Raw genomic sequence first — 19,748 nt, 5'->3', positions numbered from 1 at the left:
ACACATTTTTAACAATGTAACCTCTGCTCACACAAGAATGCATTTCTTAGATATAAGAAACAGGGAAAACTTAATAACCTATATATATATGTATTAGGATTATTGTAGAATCCTGCTGTACACTAGTTTAACTTCAGTCATAAAAGAGAGTATAGTACTCCAGCCAAAAGAAATTTCCCAATGTGAGACAGTGAAAGATTCCTATTGCCAGTACTTAGCTGCTTTTTTTTTATTTGAGGGGAGTTTTCAGCACTGAATCTCAGTCCTGATTTCACTCCACAAACTGGCAAGATGCTCAGAAGAAAAACTACTTAGAGATTGAGACAGACTTCCCTAATTTGGTGTTTTATTAATCTGTCAGATCCGCTGTTTTGATGCTCCAAATTGCACGGATATTTCCAGCTCAAGGAAGAGAGAGGCACTGCAAGGAGGAAGTTGGGTATTTCAAACTCATGGAGTGATTTCTTGTGTTTGTGGCAGTCGCAGCTGATGCGAATCAACACTTTTGGGAAAAGAAATTTGCCTTGGAAGTCTGTCTGTGAGCGCAGGGCGAAAAGGGAGTCCTGCAGAGCAGAACCAGACCCACTGTAGCCCATTATTACATGAATTATTGAGTATCAGCCATCTCTAATAGCCAGAGCAAAGGAAAAACACATGTAGTCCTGCCTGAAGACATAACATCCATGGAAAAGAGGCGGAAGGGTGAAATGAGTCTGCTAGAATGCAGGCAGCCTTCAGCATTCCCAGAAAAGCATCGTGCTGGGGGCCAGGAAAAGAAGGAAAAGCCTGCTGGAGCTGCAAGAGGCACAAAGGTGGCACAAGAGGCAAGTGAGGGACAGCCCTGGGTTCAGCTGATGTGCAGAGACAGACAAATTGTTGGGGAGATGGGGGACAAGCTCATATTCCAACGTAGAAGTTGAGATCCAGATGGTTCTGCATCCCCTAAAACCTTGACATGATCTCCATCCACCTCCATTAATGGTGTCATTAACAGGAAATCCTGCAGCAAGAGCCAAGGCCATAATAATCCACAGATCTACAAAACTGGCAACACTTCACTCACCCCAATGTGGGGATCTCAAAGGATAAATAGAAAAATGTCATTTATCTATTGTACCCATTAATGCTTTTTTTAGAATGAGGCCTTAGTTTCTATCTGTCCTCTCCCAAAAGTGTTTAAGAGACTCATTGTAACAGGTAATTTGTTACCAGCAAGAGATTTTCTAATCAACCTTTTCCCTGCTGGAAGATAAAACAATGGGAAATCAAAGGATAACTTTCCCCAAGTTAATAATAAGGCTTTCTAATTTCCAGTGGTTTTCCCTTTCCTTTTGGTAAAAACAAAAGGTGTGGTTGCTATGGCAAGAGCAGGTCAGAGGCTCTTCACACGCAGCCTGAATTACAAAAAAGAAGCTGATGTTGTAAGAGTGAAATAAAGGTCCTTGCAACATCAGGAATCCTGGGACATCTTTTCACAACAGAAGTGTGGTTTGAAAGAAGAGTTGTGTCCAATTATATGAACAAAACTGCAAAGCAAAATTGGACGAGCACCAAGCAACAGGATAACAGGAAAACATGGACAGGCTGGTGCCAATCAGGAGCTCGCATTTTAATGCCTTTAAAGTATTATACCTAAAATTATAGACTAGAGCATAGAATGCTTTGTCTCCCGCAAATGTAGGTCTATTGGCAGTGTGTATATTGTCACTGATATAAATAAAGCATAGTAATCTCAAACAGACTAATTACTCAATATACCACGAAAATCATTTAAATCAAAAGAACATAGAATTTGCATCGTTCCGCATTACAGCTCCCTCCATGCCTCAACAAGAAATGAAAGTATTTTTTCCCAACAAATTATGGTGACTGCTATTTCTAAATTCCTTGTGATATTGAAATGCCCAGGAGTGAATTATTCCAGGCAGCCATATTTGCAAAAAAGTCAAGGAAATTTAAAGCCAAATTCAGGCCAATGTCTTTACATCTGTTACAGGATGTACCTAAAATGCCTTTGTAATATCTAAATCAATTCTTAATGCTTGGATAAACTGCATTCTTCTTTATTGGGAAAATAAATAATCATATGGCTTGGGAACCAGAGACCATGTTCTGGGGAAAAAAAAGAACATTTCTGCAACCAGCAGAAAAGAAGAAAAACCAACAGAATGTTGGTTGGACAGTAAAGTAAAAAGTTGGAAATCCATGGAAAAAAACAATCTAACAGCTGAACCAGCCTGTGCTGATGTAAGACCTCTGGGTTTGTGTCCCAAGGTAAAAATCTTCTAGATTTTCTTCTTTGAAATACAATAGATTTTTAATGTCTAATTGGTAGAAACCTAACTTCTTTCTCTCAGAAATAATTAACATTATAATCAAGGCTTTTCCATTGCTGAAATGTTTGTTGTCTGATGGAAATTTTCAGAATTATTGGTCTTTGGCAGGAGAGCTTCCAAATGACAGACAATCTATGCAGGAACACTTATTGGGGGCTGTGGTGTCTCATCTCTGGATGTGTTCAAAGCCAGGGACTGGGACTGGCTGATCCTTAAGGTCCATCCCAACCCTAAAAACATCCTATGATTCCATGATTCTTTGATGAAAACAAACTTTACACACAACATAAATGAAGGTCAGTGTGAGTTACAACTTAATCTTGCTCTCTGCTGGAGAGAGAGATTTTTCTGACTGCTTCTTTCTCGGCCCCTCCTGGCTCCTGACAGCAATCCCTCCCTCCCTGTGAAGAATGCTGAGCAGGATCTGGCTGTTCTGCCTTATGGGCAGGCTGCTTCTGGCTCCCAAAGACGTCATCAAGAGAGCCTGACAGAACCTGAGGTCACTGCAGCAGGAGTGGGGAGGAAACCAGTGCCCCTCATCCTGCTGCCAGGCGCAGGGAGGATTCCAGCACGCACACCAGTGACCGCGCCCCAGCTGCCACCCAGGAAATGTTCCTGTGCACTCCACCAACAGCCTGGAAGGGAAGCCTCGAGTATCCACAGTTAATGGCTCTGGCTGATTGACCCGAGCAGTCACACTGGACTGGGGCCCTGCAGACATGTCTTGTGGTGGAGAAGGAAATCCAGCAGTTCTTTCCCAGCTTGGGCTATGGGAGCTCACCAAATTAGGGAGATAACGCAGAGATCCTGACTTAAAACAGCTCCTCACCTTTCCTCACCTCTGCTTTCTCAGGAAAGAGACAGTGCAAACAAGCACTTCAGGAAAAGAACCTTGGGGTGAGAACATGACTGGGGCTACTAACAGAGCAACCACTCTCTACGTCAAGCCTACAAATACAATAAGCTGCACGTAATCCTCTAAATCTGAGGAAATACGGCTCTGTTGAAATAGAACTGAGTGAGTTGTGCTGTTCAACATTTGGCCCTCTGTGGGAGCTTTTTCCCCTTTTTCATCTTTGCCATAAAGTTTCTATGAAGATCACCTTTTCCCTGTTGTTTAGGTGTCCATGAAATAGCTTTGAGAAAGTGAGGGAGACAGGCAAACAGCGTGAGAAATAAATCTGCACTGATTTGAGTCTTCATCAGAAATCAAACATTGTAAAAATCCACCCACTGATCCCCAGCTCAGTTGAGGAAGGTGCAGACAGAGTCAAGTTTGCTCTTCTCCACAGTGATGCCCAAATTTGAAATTGGGGGAATTCGGGGAGAATTAATGGAGAAGAGGCCCCAAGCCAACCTGTAGTGCTGTGTTGCACCACACTGGTGCACTCACAGCTCCTCTCCAACTCCTGGTGCTCCCTGTGCCCTGAATATTCCAGGCCAGTTGCTGACTACTCAAGAAAGGCTGTGTTAAAGTAGCCAAGCACGATGGCAGTGGGGATTTATGGATGCTTTTACATCCTGATCCCTTCCCACAGCCTCTGACAGCAAAGGGAACTCTCCTGCTGGAGCAGGTGCAAGGCTGGGCCTTTGTTAGGACATTTTGATAGCACCACTCTGTCCTGCTCTTCAGGCACAAGGAGCTTGAAGGAATTAATTGGGACAGGACCTCTGATGAGCCATAATTTATCATGTTAAGAATTGAAATCAAACCCATCAAGTCAGGAGACAGAAAGGAGGAAAACAGACCAGTGAACCTGGGTAAGATTATTATTCCATTTCGCATTCATTTCATCCTTCATGTGAGAGAGCAGCTCAACAGAGCCTTGCAAACCTCTTAGGTTAAATTCTGCTGCCCCACTTACCCACACAAGGTACAAAATGCTCTTGAAGAAACAAAACAGCCTTCCTGAGGCTCTTCCCTTCCCAGTATTTTGTTTACTAATCTAACAAGTGCAAAAGCCCAGGAGACCAACTTTCCTCCTGCCCACAAGCACTGTCTGTTGGCAGTATCTTCGAACACAGCAGGGGTTTAATAATCTTTCTTTTTCAAAGTGACTTACAAGTGGATTTCACAAGAAATGAAAATGTTAGTGATATATTTGGATTGCCCTGCTGGCTGAGACCACGCTGAAATAAAAGCAGAGTCACAAGGGTCAGTATTTCTGATGCACAGAACTACTGACTTCCTGCCCAGAACAGATGCTTGAGTTGCTGCTACTGAGTTAGTCCTGTTCCTCTGACCCTGAGGAATGGAGCTGAGAGCTACATTTGGGTTTACCACAACCTTTCTCTGATGTGCACACTGTGCCTGCACCGGAGGCATCTTGGAAGGCTCATGGAAAAGTCTGTTGGAGCATATTTGAGATACTGAAATAACTCCCCATTTTTCCAGACACTGGGCACTAGAAAAGGCTGAGAGAGATGGCGGGGCCAGCCTGGAATAAAAAAGGATCTGGGGAGACCATGAAAAACAAAGCTGTGAGCAGGGTGAGACTTCAAAAGCTCTCAAAGCGTTTGAATCAGGTTGGTTTTTTTTCTTTCTAGGTCAGTGAAGGATAGCTCATGTGCATTTTAGGTATGTTTTAATATAACCCAGATTCTGAAAACAATTCTGATTGTTTAGTTTCCAAGTGACCAGAGTCTGCACCTGGAATTCAGACCTGTTACCTTCCCAAAAACCTCATCTATGTCTTTATCTTCATGGCCAGGAAAACTGTTGATTCTTTGCCCACAAAGAACTTTGGAGCATTGCATTCTCTGAGTTTTGCTGTCAAAGAGACCGCTTAATTTCCAGCACTAGAATTCCATTTAGGGACACAAAAACAGACTGAAATTCATTTTACAGATATTTTATACATGTTTGTGTGCATTTGGATTGTGGCAGATTTATTGCTATGAACTTTTAGATACAGAAGGAAGAAAGAAACAAAATATATTAGAAGTGTTTCAGTGAGGAATCAAACTAGCTCTCCTTCATTTATGTGAAAACAGAAGATTAGGGCAGTTATGGTACAAGTAAGATATCAGATTTATTTTTACAGCAGCCATGGCTCTTCTCTCATGAGTGGCAGACACACAAATGATGTCAGTGTGTATGACTAACAACTAAAAATACAGCAGGTATTTCTGTACAGGCTATGTAATATCCTATTAATACAAGACCATTTTGTTTAGTTTACATTTTCTTTGAACCTTGCCCATTCACAGATTTCTCTGAGCAGTTTTCCTTGTATCACACACTGTGAACTATTGTCACTCATGCACTTCTAGCAGTTTTAGAAAGAATAAAAAACCCTGCTTCATCTCCATCTGATGAAAACACTTCATCAAGAGTTTAGGAATTCATCCCTCTCCGTGACCCTTCTAATTCTGCCAAGTTAAAAAGGAAAATCCATAAAAACATTTCCCAAGTAATCCCTTTCTCTAATATGTTGTTCTGGGTTTTTATCCCTGCAATAAATGCCTTGCTACATCTTTGCTGTGATTAGTCTCATGGGATGTACTCGTGATGACATGTCCCCGGGGTCAGGCTGAACACAGGGCACAATCCCGCAGCTGGTGCCAAGCCACATTTGAATTCCCCAAAGCAATCCAAGAGCCAGGACTTGGGCATCAGTGTCTTACACAGAACAGTGCAGTCACCAACAGGAGAGGGCCAAGACAAAGCTTTTCCATTTCTCAGTGAGGCTACGGTATTTCCAGAGTGAAGGAAAAACTGAATTCCATGGGATTTATAATTCTCCCATTTCCTCCAAGCACTGCACAGAGCAAGGTGCTAAACCCCAAACAGGCATGTGCTCACTGAGCCATGGTCTTGTTAAGTAAGTCTTTAAAAGACAGAAAATACATCCAGTACCAAGAAGTCCTGCTCAGAAAGAAGAAAGCAAGCAGGATCTCCTTACAGTCAGCAGTTTTGGCACTCCCACAGCACTAAGGACTCTGAGTTCTACTGCCTGTGCTTTTGAAGGGCAGAGAGGGAGCCCATCCTGCTCACATGGAGTAATTTTTTTTAAACACCACAGAATCCTGGAATAGTTTAGGTTGGAAGGGGCCTTCAAGATCATCCTGTTCCAACCTTCTCCTAGTGGAAGGGACACCGTCCACTAGCCCAGGTTGCTCCAAGTCCCCTCCAGCCTGGCCTGGAACACTTCCAGGGATGGGGCAGCCACAGCTTCTCTGGGCAGCCTGTGCCAGGGCCTCACCACCCTCCCAGGGAGGAATTTCTTCCTCAGATCTAGTCCTTGTCCTGTCACTACACTGATTCTTTAGCAGTAATTACATTTTGACTGAAACAGGGACGGGAATCCAGATTTAATTGGACCTGGATTTTTGGCACAAAAAGTTTGAGCGGCTCCCTCAATATTGTTACACAACGGAGACCTCTTTAAAGCACCAGTGTCTTTTCCCCTGCACTCTTTGTTCTCTCCATGACCTTGCCGTGTTCATTCTGACATATTTTTTGCTGCAGCTGAGGAACCACTGACATGGTAACACGAAATAGGATTTGATCTTGTTCTGGAAGTTTTCCCTTTGATTAGCTCTGGGAGCCTGTCACACACTGTTCCAGCCCTGCCATGCAAACGGCCTTAAATTACATCTCACAAGGTTTCATCCTAAGGAGTAACACTGACAATCCCTATGTACTCTTGTTCTTTTCCCAAACTCTCTCCAAAAGCAGGCTGACACATATAGAAACCTCGCCAGACTTTGCTGCAGCAAACTTCTCTAAAATGCTTTAAAACAAATGGACCTGGAAAAACTCTGCCAGATTTCAATTCAATGTGCAAATCAGATTCTTGAAACTGGAAAAAATAATCCCTGCAGGAATGATTTGATGTGGGATGGACACATCCCCCTTTTGCTGACAGCAATAATTAATGTGTTATTTCCAATAAACTTACACTTTCCCCACAGAGAAGAAAATCCAGCCATAATTCCATTTTTTATTTCAGCATTTTGAGGGCCCCTCCCAAAAATCATTGGTCTCACATTTAGACTACACCATTATAAGAAAATATGAAAGGTGGACTAATTCCTTCCTGCAATGTTTTCCAGTGACTGTCATAATAACTTAGAACCAAGGGCTGTGAATTAATTTTTCAAAAACATTAAACACTTCATCGAAATTTAAATCCTTTATTCTGGGCTTATTTTTTGCATATAATAGTCTCAAAACCTAATGTAAACCAGCTGCTAGATAGTGAATGCCTCTAAATATTCAGCATTCCAGGCAACCTGTTGCAGTGCTTCCTCTTTTGCCAGGAAACACAGTTTCTGTCTTGCCTTTTCCCAGAACTGCCCTGAGTTGTCTTACTCTGGTGAGAAGAACCTGTGTTGTTGATCTTACATCCTCTACATAAAGAGAATATTCCCACATCCTTCAATCCAACAGGACCATGGAACGTGTGTGTGTCCAAGACCTCATTCCTCATCCCTTGACACCTCCCAGATCTCTGAACACTCTGAGTGGAGAAAGTTATTTAGGACCACCAAAATTTCATCCTGGTCCTTGTGCACCATGAGATCATAATCACTGCTTCCTGCCTGATCAGGGAACTGCACAATTATCTTTTCAGCCCCACAGACTCTAAGTTTAAACTTCTTCCTTCGTCCTTGCATTTAAAATTAACCTTGCACATTTTACCTTTAAGTGCAGCATCCTTCAGATTTCTGTCCTACTGAGGGCTGGAGTTAACAAAAATTACTAAACCCACAAACGCTTCAGAATCAGTACATCCAAAAATAAAAATGCAAAAATACCTTCTAATGGCTCCCTTTTTTTTTTCCAACTACTGCTTGGAGGCTCAAGGGAGGAGGTATTTGAAGTTTTCCTTTGTGAGATATGTAGTTCCTTTTGCAAGAAAATTTGCAGCTGCTTAACACTTTTATTTAGGACACTGAATTTATTCCCTTTTGTTTGATTTCCCTAACTGTTGTTTGATTTGTATGGATCCCACACAAAGTCTCTTTTATTCTGTTTTACCTGGATGTGCAAAGCCACAGTGTCACACCTCACTCTTGGGAAGGTGAGCCCTGTAAACCCCATTTCCCATTTTTTCTGGATGGATTTACTGCCTTCAAAACAATAACAAAGCTTGGCCTTGATTTAAACCTGGCCTTAACAGACAAGTGCAGCAGTGACCAGAAATTTCACATGCACCACCATGCTTCCTCCACAATTACATTTGCAGGAAGTTCTCCCTACTCACTTATCCAAAGACCTGTGAGGGGACATTTTCTACTTAACCAATTAAATGTTCCTTGAGGAAAGGGCCTGAAGCAGAGCTGACCTTACCCCCGTTCCCTTCCTGAGCTCTTTAGATAGCTGACATGTTTACAACCCTTTAAAGCCCTGGAGTGGTGCCTCTGGAATGGCTCCAGAAGCAAGTTCTGTGGTCTGGGTAAGAGACAATGGTGCTATTACTGCACATAGCTGTGAGTTGTAGCAGCATTTTGAAGTCAGTTAAAGTGGCAGCTAAATATGCATTGGTTACAAAACAGAGCTGGGAGCAAAATGCCCTACAAAGAAACAAATGCATAAAAGCACTTTCACCGTACAGATTATTTCCACCCCTGCAAAAGAGAATTTTAACACAAAATTCCCACCTAGCAGGAGAAAAGGTTTGTCCCAAATGAATCAGGTGCTTACCTTTGACTCTGTCTCCTTTGTGCAGGTGAATTTCCCCTTCCCCTTGAGGTTGATATGGCTTTACTACAATAAAAAGTCTCCCAGGGACAGCACTGTAGAGCTTCCTTTTGGGACCCTGATAATCCAAGGCAGACAGAGTATCCTTGTTGGCACTGGGACTGTAAATGGCACTGGAAATTGAAATTAAAAATCATTAACAGCTTATTCAAAAGGGGAAAGTTAATCATTTACCATCACACTAGCAGGATTAAACTAAGCAGTGAATAACAAAACTGTCTTCCAGCAAGACATCTAACCCTGCAGAAAAAATACCAAACAGGAGCTTTTAAGGGTTGAAATCTTTCAGTGTGAAACATGGTCAATATTCACCTGACCATAATGGCCTAGAACAGAAAACACACAACATTAAAGCTTTTAGTTTTTCCACAAATTAAACTTGCACATTCCCAGGCCCTAATTAAATTCAAAATTTATATGCCCATCATACATTCCCAGCATGCCAATTTGTCAGAGGGATTTGAAAACGTCTGTATTTACAATTCTTGGGAATGGGTATCTTTGTAGCACAGAGTGAACAAGTGAGACCACTGAATTATTAACTAAATGGACTGAATAATCAAGTTACTTCATCACTCCCAGGCCCGGGGCTAAATTTAGATCTGCACAAAGCCCGGTGCTTGTGGTTAACATTTTCCAAATGATAGTTTCTTCTGGATGGCAATTGCCAGCTCACTCAGTGACTTCAGCACGTGCCCAGGAAAGCCACAGGTCACCACCAACTCACAGTCTACTCCTGGTGTATAAAAAAGGAATTGTTGAAAGGTGGTGAACATGCATAAGATCAGTATTAAACCTGTGGGAAAATGAGTGAACCGTCAAAGATATATGAAAAGACAGAGGCAAATATTTAAGAGGGTGGGAAACCTACAGGATATATCATAATAAACTTGCAGGACACTATCAGTTAACTTAAACCCCAAAGCATAAAAACTTGCAGTCTTAAACAAAGTCTAGAAAAGGAAAATATTCATGAGAAGGAATAATATTAATAGAGGTTGCTAGGGAAAAGTTAGGCTACCAAAGGAAGAAGGGTGGTTTAGTGGTGGTTGAGCACCACAACACTCTGCTTGCCTTCTTGTGAGAAAGTATCTGAAACTGCTTTAAGCAAAATGAAATACAAGGGCTGTGGTCTGCTGGGTTTTAACCTCCTTTTTTTTATTATTTTTAACCAGTATCCTACCAAAATGGGAGCCAGTAAGTCAGTAGGTACAGAAGAATTCTGGTAAAAACCCAAACCTAGTGGATCCTTCCTATCAGGAACACTCCCATTTTCCTGCAGTAACTTCTTCACCGTTTGGAATTGCATTCCCCTTTCACCTTGCTCTGTTCTGTTACTGTGAGGAGGTGCTGATCATGGTAAGCCACACTCAGCAGTTTAAAAGTGAGCTCTGGTTGCATGTCTGTGATGGAGTTTGCACCAGAAACCTCAGCCAACTCTCACAGTTGTTTAAAGAAAGCCTGGAAAAGACGACGCTCAGATTTCAGTTCTTTTGCTCCATTCCTTTTTCCTTGTAAGTGAAGGAACAGTCATCACCATAAAAAAAAAAAAACCCAGATCTATAAACTATAGCTACACATCTGATTTCCACTTGTATCAAGCTGTGTTTCTGCCTAGTCTGGTGGCAGCTATTCCCAGTGTTATCTCCCAGCATCCACTTTAACTGCGAGCACAGAAGATACATTCATTTTCTCTGTTGCAGAAAGAGAAAAGGGAAATGGCACATTAAACCCACACAAGGAATGCAGAACTTCTCAGGCAACAGGCTCACTAATGGAAATCAGGGCTGCAACGTGGGGTGCAGGACTTTTTAAAAAGAGATCTTTCCTCTCCCTTGCTTGTCCCCAGCGTGGGCTCCCAGCCCAGCAAGCACCATGCCAGGAAGGAGCAGGAGGAGGATGCGGAGATTTCAGGAGATGTGTGGACATGTTTCCCTCTCAGCCAGAAGAAGGTGGCCATCCTTGGCAGCTCAGCCCTGACTGAGGCTGTGTTGGCACCTCATTCACTAATTTCTGTGGGGTAAGTTCCACAGGAAGGCTGTCCCTTGCCTTGCATTCCCAGCTTTCCCCCCTGAGCACTTCGCTGTGGAAAGCAACAGCCTCATGAGAATCACAGAACAGTTTGGCTCGGAAGGGACCTTTAAGACCACCCAGTGCCACCCCCTGCCGTGGGCAGGGACACCTTCCTCTGGACCAGGTTGCTCCAGCCTGGCCTTGGACACTTCCAGGGATGGGGCAGCCACAGCTTCTCTGGGAAATCTGTTCTAGTGCTTTGCCACTCTCTCAGGAAAGAATTTCTTCCTAATACATCCAATCTAAATCCCTCCTCTTTCAGCCTGAGGAGATAAAACACCTGAGCCACACGGGCTGCAAAGGTCACAGAATCCCTTGCAGCATCGCCTTCCAGCACCTCTCCACAGCACAAATCCCACAAACCTCATTAATCCTTTGTCACAGTCTGACCTCCTCCATCACCCTTGCCCCTTCTGGCTGCTTCTGCTCCACAACCCATCCTCCTGCTCTGTCAAAAAGGGCTTTTCCATCTCAGGGGAGCAGCAGCTTCGTGGTGACTGTTATTATTTGTTATTATTTGCAAATAATAAGCAGAGACAGCAACAATTCCCACATTCAGCTGACAGTAAGTAGATGGTCACACAGTTAAATAAAATATGTGAGGAAAGTCTCATATAAGGTGCCATGCCTGACTGCAAAATGGGCCTGTGGCAAGAAAAGGTGTTATTTGCAGGAAAAATTATATATAAAATCCTTTTAGTTGTCTTTGAATCGAAAGAGCCTCCAGCTCTGTTCTCAGTACTTGCATGTACTCTGGACTTCTCTGTAACCAGTCTTGGTGGCACAGAGGCAAGTCTGCAGCTGGGTAGCACTTGCAGTAGCTGTGAGGCTGATGCACTAAGAGAAAGACCAAAATTTCATATCCACAAACTCTCAGGCATTAAATTGGTTTCCACTAACATTTGAGTTACTTTTCAGAAAGGGAAGAGGAAAAGAGGCTGAATAAAGTCAAAGCAAGTAAATGTTTGCTTAGTCAAAAAAAAAAACAAAAACAAAAACTAATTGTTACCCCCAGCTCAAAGGATTGTTTCTATTTCTGGAATTTGAAATGTGTTATCCCAGAAGTATTGATGAAAAGGCACTTTTTGTCCCTTTCAGCTAAAATAATCACTGACTCTAAGGTAGAACCTCCCTCTCTGGTAGCATCAGAAGGATCCAGTGGAACACAAGAACCCTCATTCTCTGAAAGGCACCTCACAGCCACTCCTCACTCAGGTGAAGCCTCGTTGAAGACTGTTTTTAAGCTGATACTGGGCTCTGTGAGGAAAGGCCACCCAAATTATACCTAAATGAACTTTTGCCATTATTGTAACATACAACAAAGCAAGACGAGCATGAAACCACTGGCATAAGAAATCCGTATCCCCTTCCTTCCCTTTGATTTCACTCCTTCTCACATTCCAGACAACTTCGTTGCACAACACAGCAGATCTCCCCTGTCCAGCAGCATTGTTTCCACCCCACACAGTGCCTGTCAGTTTGGGTGCCTAGGGTCAGGGAGAGCAGAGGAACAGGCAAGGTAAGAGGCAGTGTCAGCTACATGACATTTTGTTTTACTGACTTGAAAACGCCACTGAAGATCCATTTACAACTACAAACAGCAAAGAGAAACCAACAACTGCATCTCTTGACAATGTCCAAGTCCTTTTCTACTCTGAACAGCAGATTTTTAGATATATATATATATATATATTAGGAAACAGGAGAGACAAAGCCTGATTTTTAGATGAGTAGTGAGTTAAAAGTGTTTGGCCAAAACACGTGAGCTCTGGTTCTCTCCAGCAGTGCTCAGCTCTGATGTCTCCCTGATTTTTTGCAGCATTTCAACCACTTGTCCTGGTGCAGCTCCCTCTCTTCCACATTTGACAGGAGCTCTGAGTCCAGGGCAGCGGCTTCTCCAACCTGCAGCCCCAGCTGCGATGAAACCTTAGCCCCAGCCCTCTGCTTTGTTCCATGGCTTACAATACCTACATGACTCTAATTAGTCAGGATTTGCTCTCCAGTGGGACAGAGCTGCAGGATATTTGCCCAGAATGCCTGCTAGGTCGCATTACTCCCTCTATTCACTCTTTGGTTCAGCACACACGTACAGAAGAGAGAACTTAAAGAGCCTCTGCTCCATCACCCATGAGCATCTCCAACACAGCTTCCAGGCATGACCAATAGTTCCATGAAGGGACCAGATATCCCAGAAACAGTTTGCTTTGCTTTTAAATGCAATCCTTATTTCAACTATGGGAAGATGTGCAGAGCCAGCACCTTGATCTGGAGGTGCAACTCTGTGTTATGTCACTGCTGAACTTGCAAGTCTGCCTGGCTGCTGGAGCTCTGTGAGGAAACAGCTGGCTTTGGTGCTTCCAGTTAAAATATTCACACTTGGGCATGGCCCACCGTGCTGAGAATGAATAACTATACATTCCAGAGAGTGCAAACAACATAAAGGAACGTGGCAGGCCAGCATGGTGGCAACTCACCTGATGTGCCTGTGCTGCTGCCTCTTGGCATCCTCTCCCAGCCTGTTGAGGGATGGCGAGCGGCTCCGGGAGGACGGAGTGTAACTCGCCACGGTTTTTACAGTTCCATTGGGATTACTCTGCATCTGTTGGAGCAGGTGAGGGGAAAGGCTGCGGTGTGAAGAGGCAGAGGAGGAGGCTGACCACTCAGGGAGGTTGTTGATGTTCAGGTTGTTGTCGCTGTTGGAGCGGAGCAGGATCCGGGGGGCTGCCAAGGTGCTGGGAGGCCTCCTCCTCCTGTTGGAGTAGGTGGGAGCCTCCCTAAAGGGCACTGTGCAAAGAGAGACACCGAGGGTGAGCTCAGATGATTGCACATTCGTGTTTGTTTACCACCACATGCAACATATGGCATTGTTTCTTCTGCAGAGACAGAAACTCCACCTTGCCAGCAGAGCTGATCAAATTATCTTCAGAACATCATTAAATCAAAAACAACGGGCAACATTAACCTGTTTGCTGGCTTGAATACACGGTGAGGCAACACCAGTGCCATGAGCCTGCTGAAGAGTCTGAACTGTGCTCTAGGAAATGGGAAATACCTCATTATTGCCAAGTTTGAGGCTCAGAAAGTTCATTTTCCTGCTGTGTTGTCACGTTCAGACAGAAAGGCATAGAATAGGGCTGCCCAGCAGAATTCCTGAGGCATGGACTTGCAGCTTCCATCCCCCAGCTGGCACCCAAACTGGTCCATCTCAAGTTCAGGCCTAACCTGAAATCTGTGAACAGTCACCTTATCCCCATCTTCCAGGTTAAGAATCGAGGACACGGCTTCCTCTCCTGGCAGAACTCTATTACACTGCTGCAATCCCTAGGCATTCCCCTCTTTCTAATCCTGGCATTCCTACCACATCCATTACTATTGTATATAGAGCATATTACCCCAGGGTAATACCCCGGCTCCGTCACGTGCCACATCCCAGAGGGAACACCACTGTATCCAAAGGCTCCAATGAACTCCTTAATGAAAGAGCCACAGCACCAAACCAAGCAAGGGCAGTACAAATCTGACTCAGAGCAGAGGGTCCAGCCCTCCCTGCGTGTTCCTGCTACACACGAGCACTCACACAATTTTCCACATCTCCTTTCCCCGCTCCAGCGGGTCAGTTTGTTCCAAGTGTGACTTAGAAGGCAAAGTCCCTAATAAAAATGCACCCAGTTATCACCAGATGCGATGGAATGTCCTGCCCTATCATAAAGGATTCGACCCCAAAACTTCATGCTGGCCTTGATCCCCATTATTGCACCTGCCCTCATTAATTTCTCTCGGTGGAGCTCACAGGGTCACAGGACCTGAGCCAAAGTGCAGAGATTTACATCTGAAAAGTCACAGTGGCATAACTAACAAAAGGCAGCCAGGCAATATCCTGAGGGCTTCACTGAGCTCTTGTAACTCCCAAAGAAAAAAAACATATTTAAATTAGGAAAGAAGCCCCACAAAGTATCATCCCTCATGTCTATAGTGCCAGTAAGTGCCATTTATAAAGAGCCAAAATGTTTACTCATTCAATACCCTTCAAAACCACACAAAAACCAGAATGTCTGTCATACTGTGCAAGTAAATAAATTCACATAAATATGAATATACATAGGAATCAATCTGTCCTGCCTTGAAATAGAGCCTTTAATTGAGAGAACAAAGCAAAATTTAAGGTTTCAGAGCAAAACTGAGAGCATATTTATAGCATAAAATAGAGATGAAACTGCAAGTAAAGGAGTGGTTTGTATCATTTTCACCAGAATCAGTTTATGATTAAATACAATTCTGAATATTTTACAATAACATCCACTGGATTTCCAGTGAGCTGAAACTTTATCTAGTAAACAACTCGAGAACATCAGAACAACCAAGCATGGGAGCAGCGTGCACAGAAAGGGCTTCAATCCATTTCCATGTTTCCTTTGAAATAAGGGAAGAAGCCTTTAAAAGCTGTTAAAGGGGACAAAGCACAGAAGTCCAATGCTTATGCTAGAAACTGGCAGAAACTCTGTGTAATTCTCCTGACATTTCAAGTTTTTCCCCATTCCATATTTCTTTAAGGTTTCAAAGCAGCCGAGGGTGTCATGAGAGCACCTTGGTGCTTCAGATGTCACAGTGGAAGCCCCAGTTAGTGCTAACTTACAGCAAACTCACAGCATTTATCTCCAAAACTGGCATCTACAGACCCTTAGGCTGGTGTGTGGGGCAGAGATGCGACATTTCTGCATTCCTTTATTTTTGGCATTTGGAATACGGCTCCAGAAATTACTTCATCAAAGATGGGGATCTTTCCCAGGTACAACAAGGGAGAATTCAGTCAAGGAGAAAACCCACAAACTGAATACAGGGGATGTTTGGCACACTCAGGTGTGCTACCTGAAGTTCTAATGCTGTCCCCCCAGGTCACCAAAGTTTGCCTTGGATTCAGTAAAACTTGGATCTGACCCTCAGATCTTGATTTCTCCTGAAGCTGAAAGCAGCCTGCCCAGCCCTTCCAGCCACAGGCTGAGAAAACGAAATATTGCCCACGTTTTGGGGGTGTTTTCTGGGACTCTGGAGGGGCTGGTGGGATCTCCGCAGGTGGGAGGGGGAGGGAGGACAAGAACAGGGTGCTGGGGCACGGTGACAGCGCGGACAGTGAGCCGCAGAGCACATCTGTACTGACAGATTGGAGCAACCACCCTCCAGGCACCAGAGGAAAGGAATTCTTTTTTCCTTACACACCTCAGGAGCATTTCACAAGCCCATTTAAGAGTTTAGCTTTTGCTTTGCTGTTAATGTTCTATTCTTGAGGAGAAAACTACGAGCAAAATTAGTCTTTACTACAGGAAATAAACAGGGAAGGGGACAACTAATGACACCAATTGATGTGTGTCTAACACAAATCTTTTATAGAAAGAGTTAAAAATAAGCATTTCTGTGCCTGAAGTGATTAATATTCCACCCAACTGTTTCTTTTCCCCAGAAATCTGCAAACTGTAAGTGGGTGGATATTTTTTTAGCTGCTTCTTATCAGCATTATTTATATTATTTTCACAATTAAAAACCAGAACTACAACACAAAATAATGAAATCCAAATGTCCATGCTTTAGTCCCTGTTGGACTCTGCTTTTCCCCAATATTTCACCACGTTTCAGAACTGCAAGAATAACTGTGGCAAAACTTGTTTGGGAAAAAACCATTCGATATAAAATGACATGAAAATGCCTGAACTAATTCCATGCCCCAAAAGTTTAAATTTATCATCCCTAAAAGCATACTTGAAAGTACCACATAATCCTTCCTCCAGCTCTCTGAATTCTATTCCTGGCAATTCATACATCTGAAGGGGCAATTCGGCACCATTCACTGACAAAATTCACCTAGGAAAATCCTTCTGTAGGAAATTCCAAATGCATTTCTTAGGGAACAAAAACATTTTTATAACTACTTGATTCTTCAGAGAAAATCCTGAAAGGAATAAAGTCACATCCAGCTTTAATAACCACTTGCCTAAATGGACTGTCTAACATCAAATAATTTTGAAAAAGAAATCGCAGGAATTGATTAATTATAGAGTCACTAAGCCCATCATATTAAATGTACACAAGACAACACCAGTCTGAAACATCAAAGTGTTCTGCTTTCATCGCTTACCTTCTTTCTTTGTGAAGGCATTTAACAAAGACTTCATTTTCCCTTTTTACTTTAGCAGCAATCCCCTCATTATATAACCTTTGCAGGGAAGAAAGAGGCAAAAAAAAATATAAAAAATAATAATAATATATTTAAAAAAAAAAAAGACCAAAAACCAATCAAGCTACCCAATTTCTATGTGTTCAGGCTGGCTGCACCCTGACATAAGCAGCAGGTTTCTGGGCACTGTGGAATTGCGAGCATAGCTGGGCATGCAGTACCCAGCGTTCTGGTGACAAAGCCCACCCCACATTCTGTCTGTCAGCTGGGAGCCAACTGTGCACAGACTGGAGCTGCTCAAAAAAAAAAAAAAAAAAAAAAAAAAAGGAAGAAGTAGAAGAAGAAAAAAAAGAAAAGCGCTCCTGCTCTCTCTCCCAGCATTAGTCATGTGAACCTGCCGCCGCCACAGCCCCGCAGAGCACACGCTGCTCCCGCTCCCAGCCCGGCGCTGCGGGAGCGCCGCGGGACCAGCGAGCTGCGGGGCCCCGGGGGCCAAAAATTCCCATTTGCCAGGCGGCAAGGGGCACTGGAGCAGCCGCGGCTGGGCACGGGAAAGCCCAGCCAGGGCTGGGAGCTGCCGGGGACCTGCCTTTCGCTTTCAATTTGCACAGCTGCCTCTCGGTGCACAGAGCATCCCGCTGCTTATTCGCTTGTTGCTATTCATTTGCTTGTTGCTGTTTACTCACTTTTTGCTATTTATTTCCTTTCCCCTATCTATTTCCTTTCCCCTATTTCCTTTTTGCTATCTATTTCTTTTTTCCCCATTGATTTCTCTTTCTTCTCTTCATTTTTTGCTATCTATTCCCCTTTCCCTATTTATTTATTTATTTCTTCCAAAGGACCTGAGAAGAAGTGCAGATCACCCCAAGCTTCACACAATGACCACGTTAAGGGTAGAGCCAAGCCTGCCCCTACACAGAATCTCTTCCCTACATTCCCATATTCCAGCTGGAAACAGAAGGGATACAAACACGATTCTTCTCCCCTCCCCTTCCATCGCGCTGGAATAAAAGAGAATTTCTTTTTGGACAGAGTAAAAATTACCAAAAATAATTGACCAAGCTCGTTTGCTAAATTTTATGCAGATGCCAGGAAATACAAGATGTAACCAGAGAAGTTTGGAAAGTCCTAATTCTGAAAAAAAATAAACCCAGGGATAGCTATGGCTGACAGTGCAAACATGCTTCCAGATGAAGAGCAAATAACTGAAACAGGAACATAGGAAGGAGGGGGAGGTGCTAAAAACCACAAAAATTTTAAGCATATCTACTTAAATCTAAGATACAAAGATTCCAAAGGATAGGAAATTCACTTTTTTTAAAAAAAGAGTAACCTACATTAAAAAATTGACTTCTAATAACATAAACTATACAACAGGTAATAAATATTTATTCTATTTCAGGCTTCTCCACTGATCTCTAATGCATCTATTTGGAAAATCAAGGGGTTTCTTACTGAGGAAACTGCTTCAAGAAAGACAGAAAATAAATTACTTAAATGGATTTAATGTCTGTGTGCATAGTGATCTCACAGTTACATAGCACTGAAAAGAATCAGTAAGCATAAATAAATTGAACAGTTTAAACTTAATTTAACATCCCAGTGCTTAATTTATAAAGAAAAGAATATTTCTCTAACATAATTTTACGTTTTGGTTCCATTTCTCTTGGAAAGCAACTACCCTTAGCAGGTGGAACTCTTACCAGCAGAAATGGACACAGCACGTGTGCATCATTGAACACCTTTATTTGATAGGAAAAAACCTTCTTCTTGACTTCTAACAGATGCAAGGCTTCCTAAAGAACAACTTTGAACTTTATTCATTAACTTTTAAATGTGTGCATAGTTAGCTCCACAGAAGTGTCAATATAATTTCCAGAACCAGAACTGCTTCACCAGGGCTGTGCCACTAATTTGAATTATAACCCTGTGCGGGTTCCATTTTCCAATATCTTCCTCCAATGCCCCTGATTATATTTGGAGCTACAAAGCACAAAGGAACTATGAGTGTTAATGGAACCCTTAAACTGCTTTTTCCTTTCTCTGGGTGTCAGTGGTGGAAAGCAGTGATGGCCCAGGCCCCCAAGGACAGGAATTAGGCCAGGGAAGGGTTAACACAATCCTGCTCATTCCTGTCTGTTCATATACAGTGAAATAAAAGCAGACAGGCAACTGTAGTCAATCAAAATCAATCCCAGGGGGGATTTTTATTAGATTCTTGCCAGAGCTGTAACATTTCATCATCTGGAGGTTTCTAATCAGTGTTATAAAAACATCCAAAATATGAAAGTCACTTGAAATTATTAAGTTTTGTGGAAAATGGTGGGAACTCTTTCCGACCTACACCATGAGAGAGATCACCTGACGAGTGATTATTTTATTCCATTTAACTGCCTGTCTTTCCCCCAAAGCAGGAAATATCATTCCTTCCTACATGGCAGAGCCCACTGCAATAACCACTCTT

General features: G+C 43.0%; 1 protein-coding gene across 2 annotated transcripts in view; it reads right to left on the bottom strand.

Moving 5' to 3' along the window:
- Window positions 1–19,748, bottom strand: part of SHANK2 (SH3 and multiple ankyrin repeat domains 2) — a gene marked incomplete at both ends in the record, with an annotated part of 240,631 nt that overhangs the window by 157,474 nt on the left and 63,409 nt on the right. The window contains 3 exons of one of the 2 annotated variants that reach the window (XM_082282738.1): window positions 8,989–9,158; window positions 13,593–13,902; window positions 17,246–17,282. In XM_082282738.1, coding sequence (XP_082138864.1) covers window positions 8,989–9,158; window positions 13,593–13,902; window positions 17,246–17,282 — 517 coding nt within the window. Of the gene's footprint in view, window positions 1–8,988; window positions 9,159–13,592; window positions 13,903–17,245; window positions 17,283–19,748 lie in introns of those variants that run through there. The other variant, XM_082282737.1, reaches the window with a different exon arrangement.

The sequence above is a fragment of the Coloeus monedula genome (assembly GCF_965178545.1).
Source record: "Coloeus monedula genome assembly, chromosome: 6".
Taxonomy (NCBI): domain Eukaryota; kingdom Metazoa; phylum Chordata; class Aves; order Passeriformes; family Corvidae; genus Coloeus; species Coloeus monedula.
This window is presented reverse-complemented; position numbering and strand designations above follow the sequence as displayed.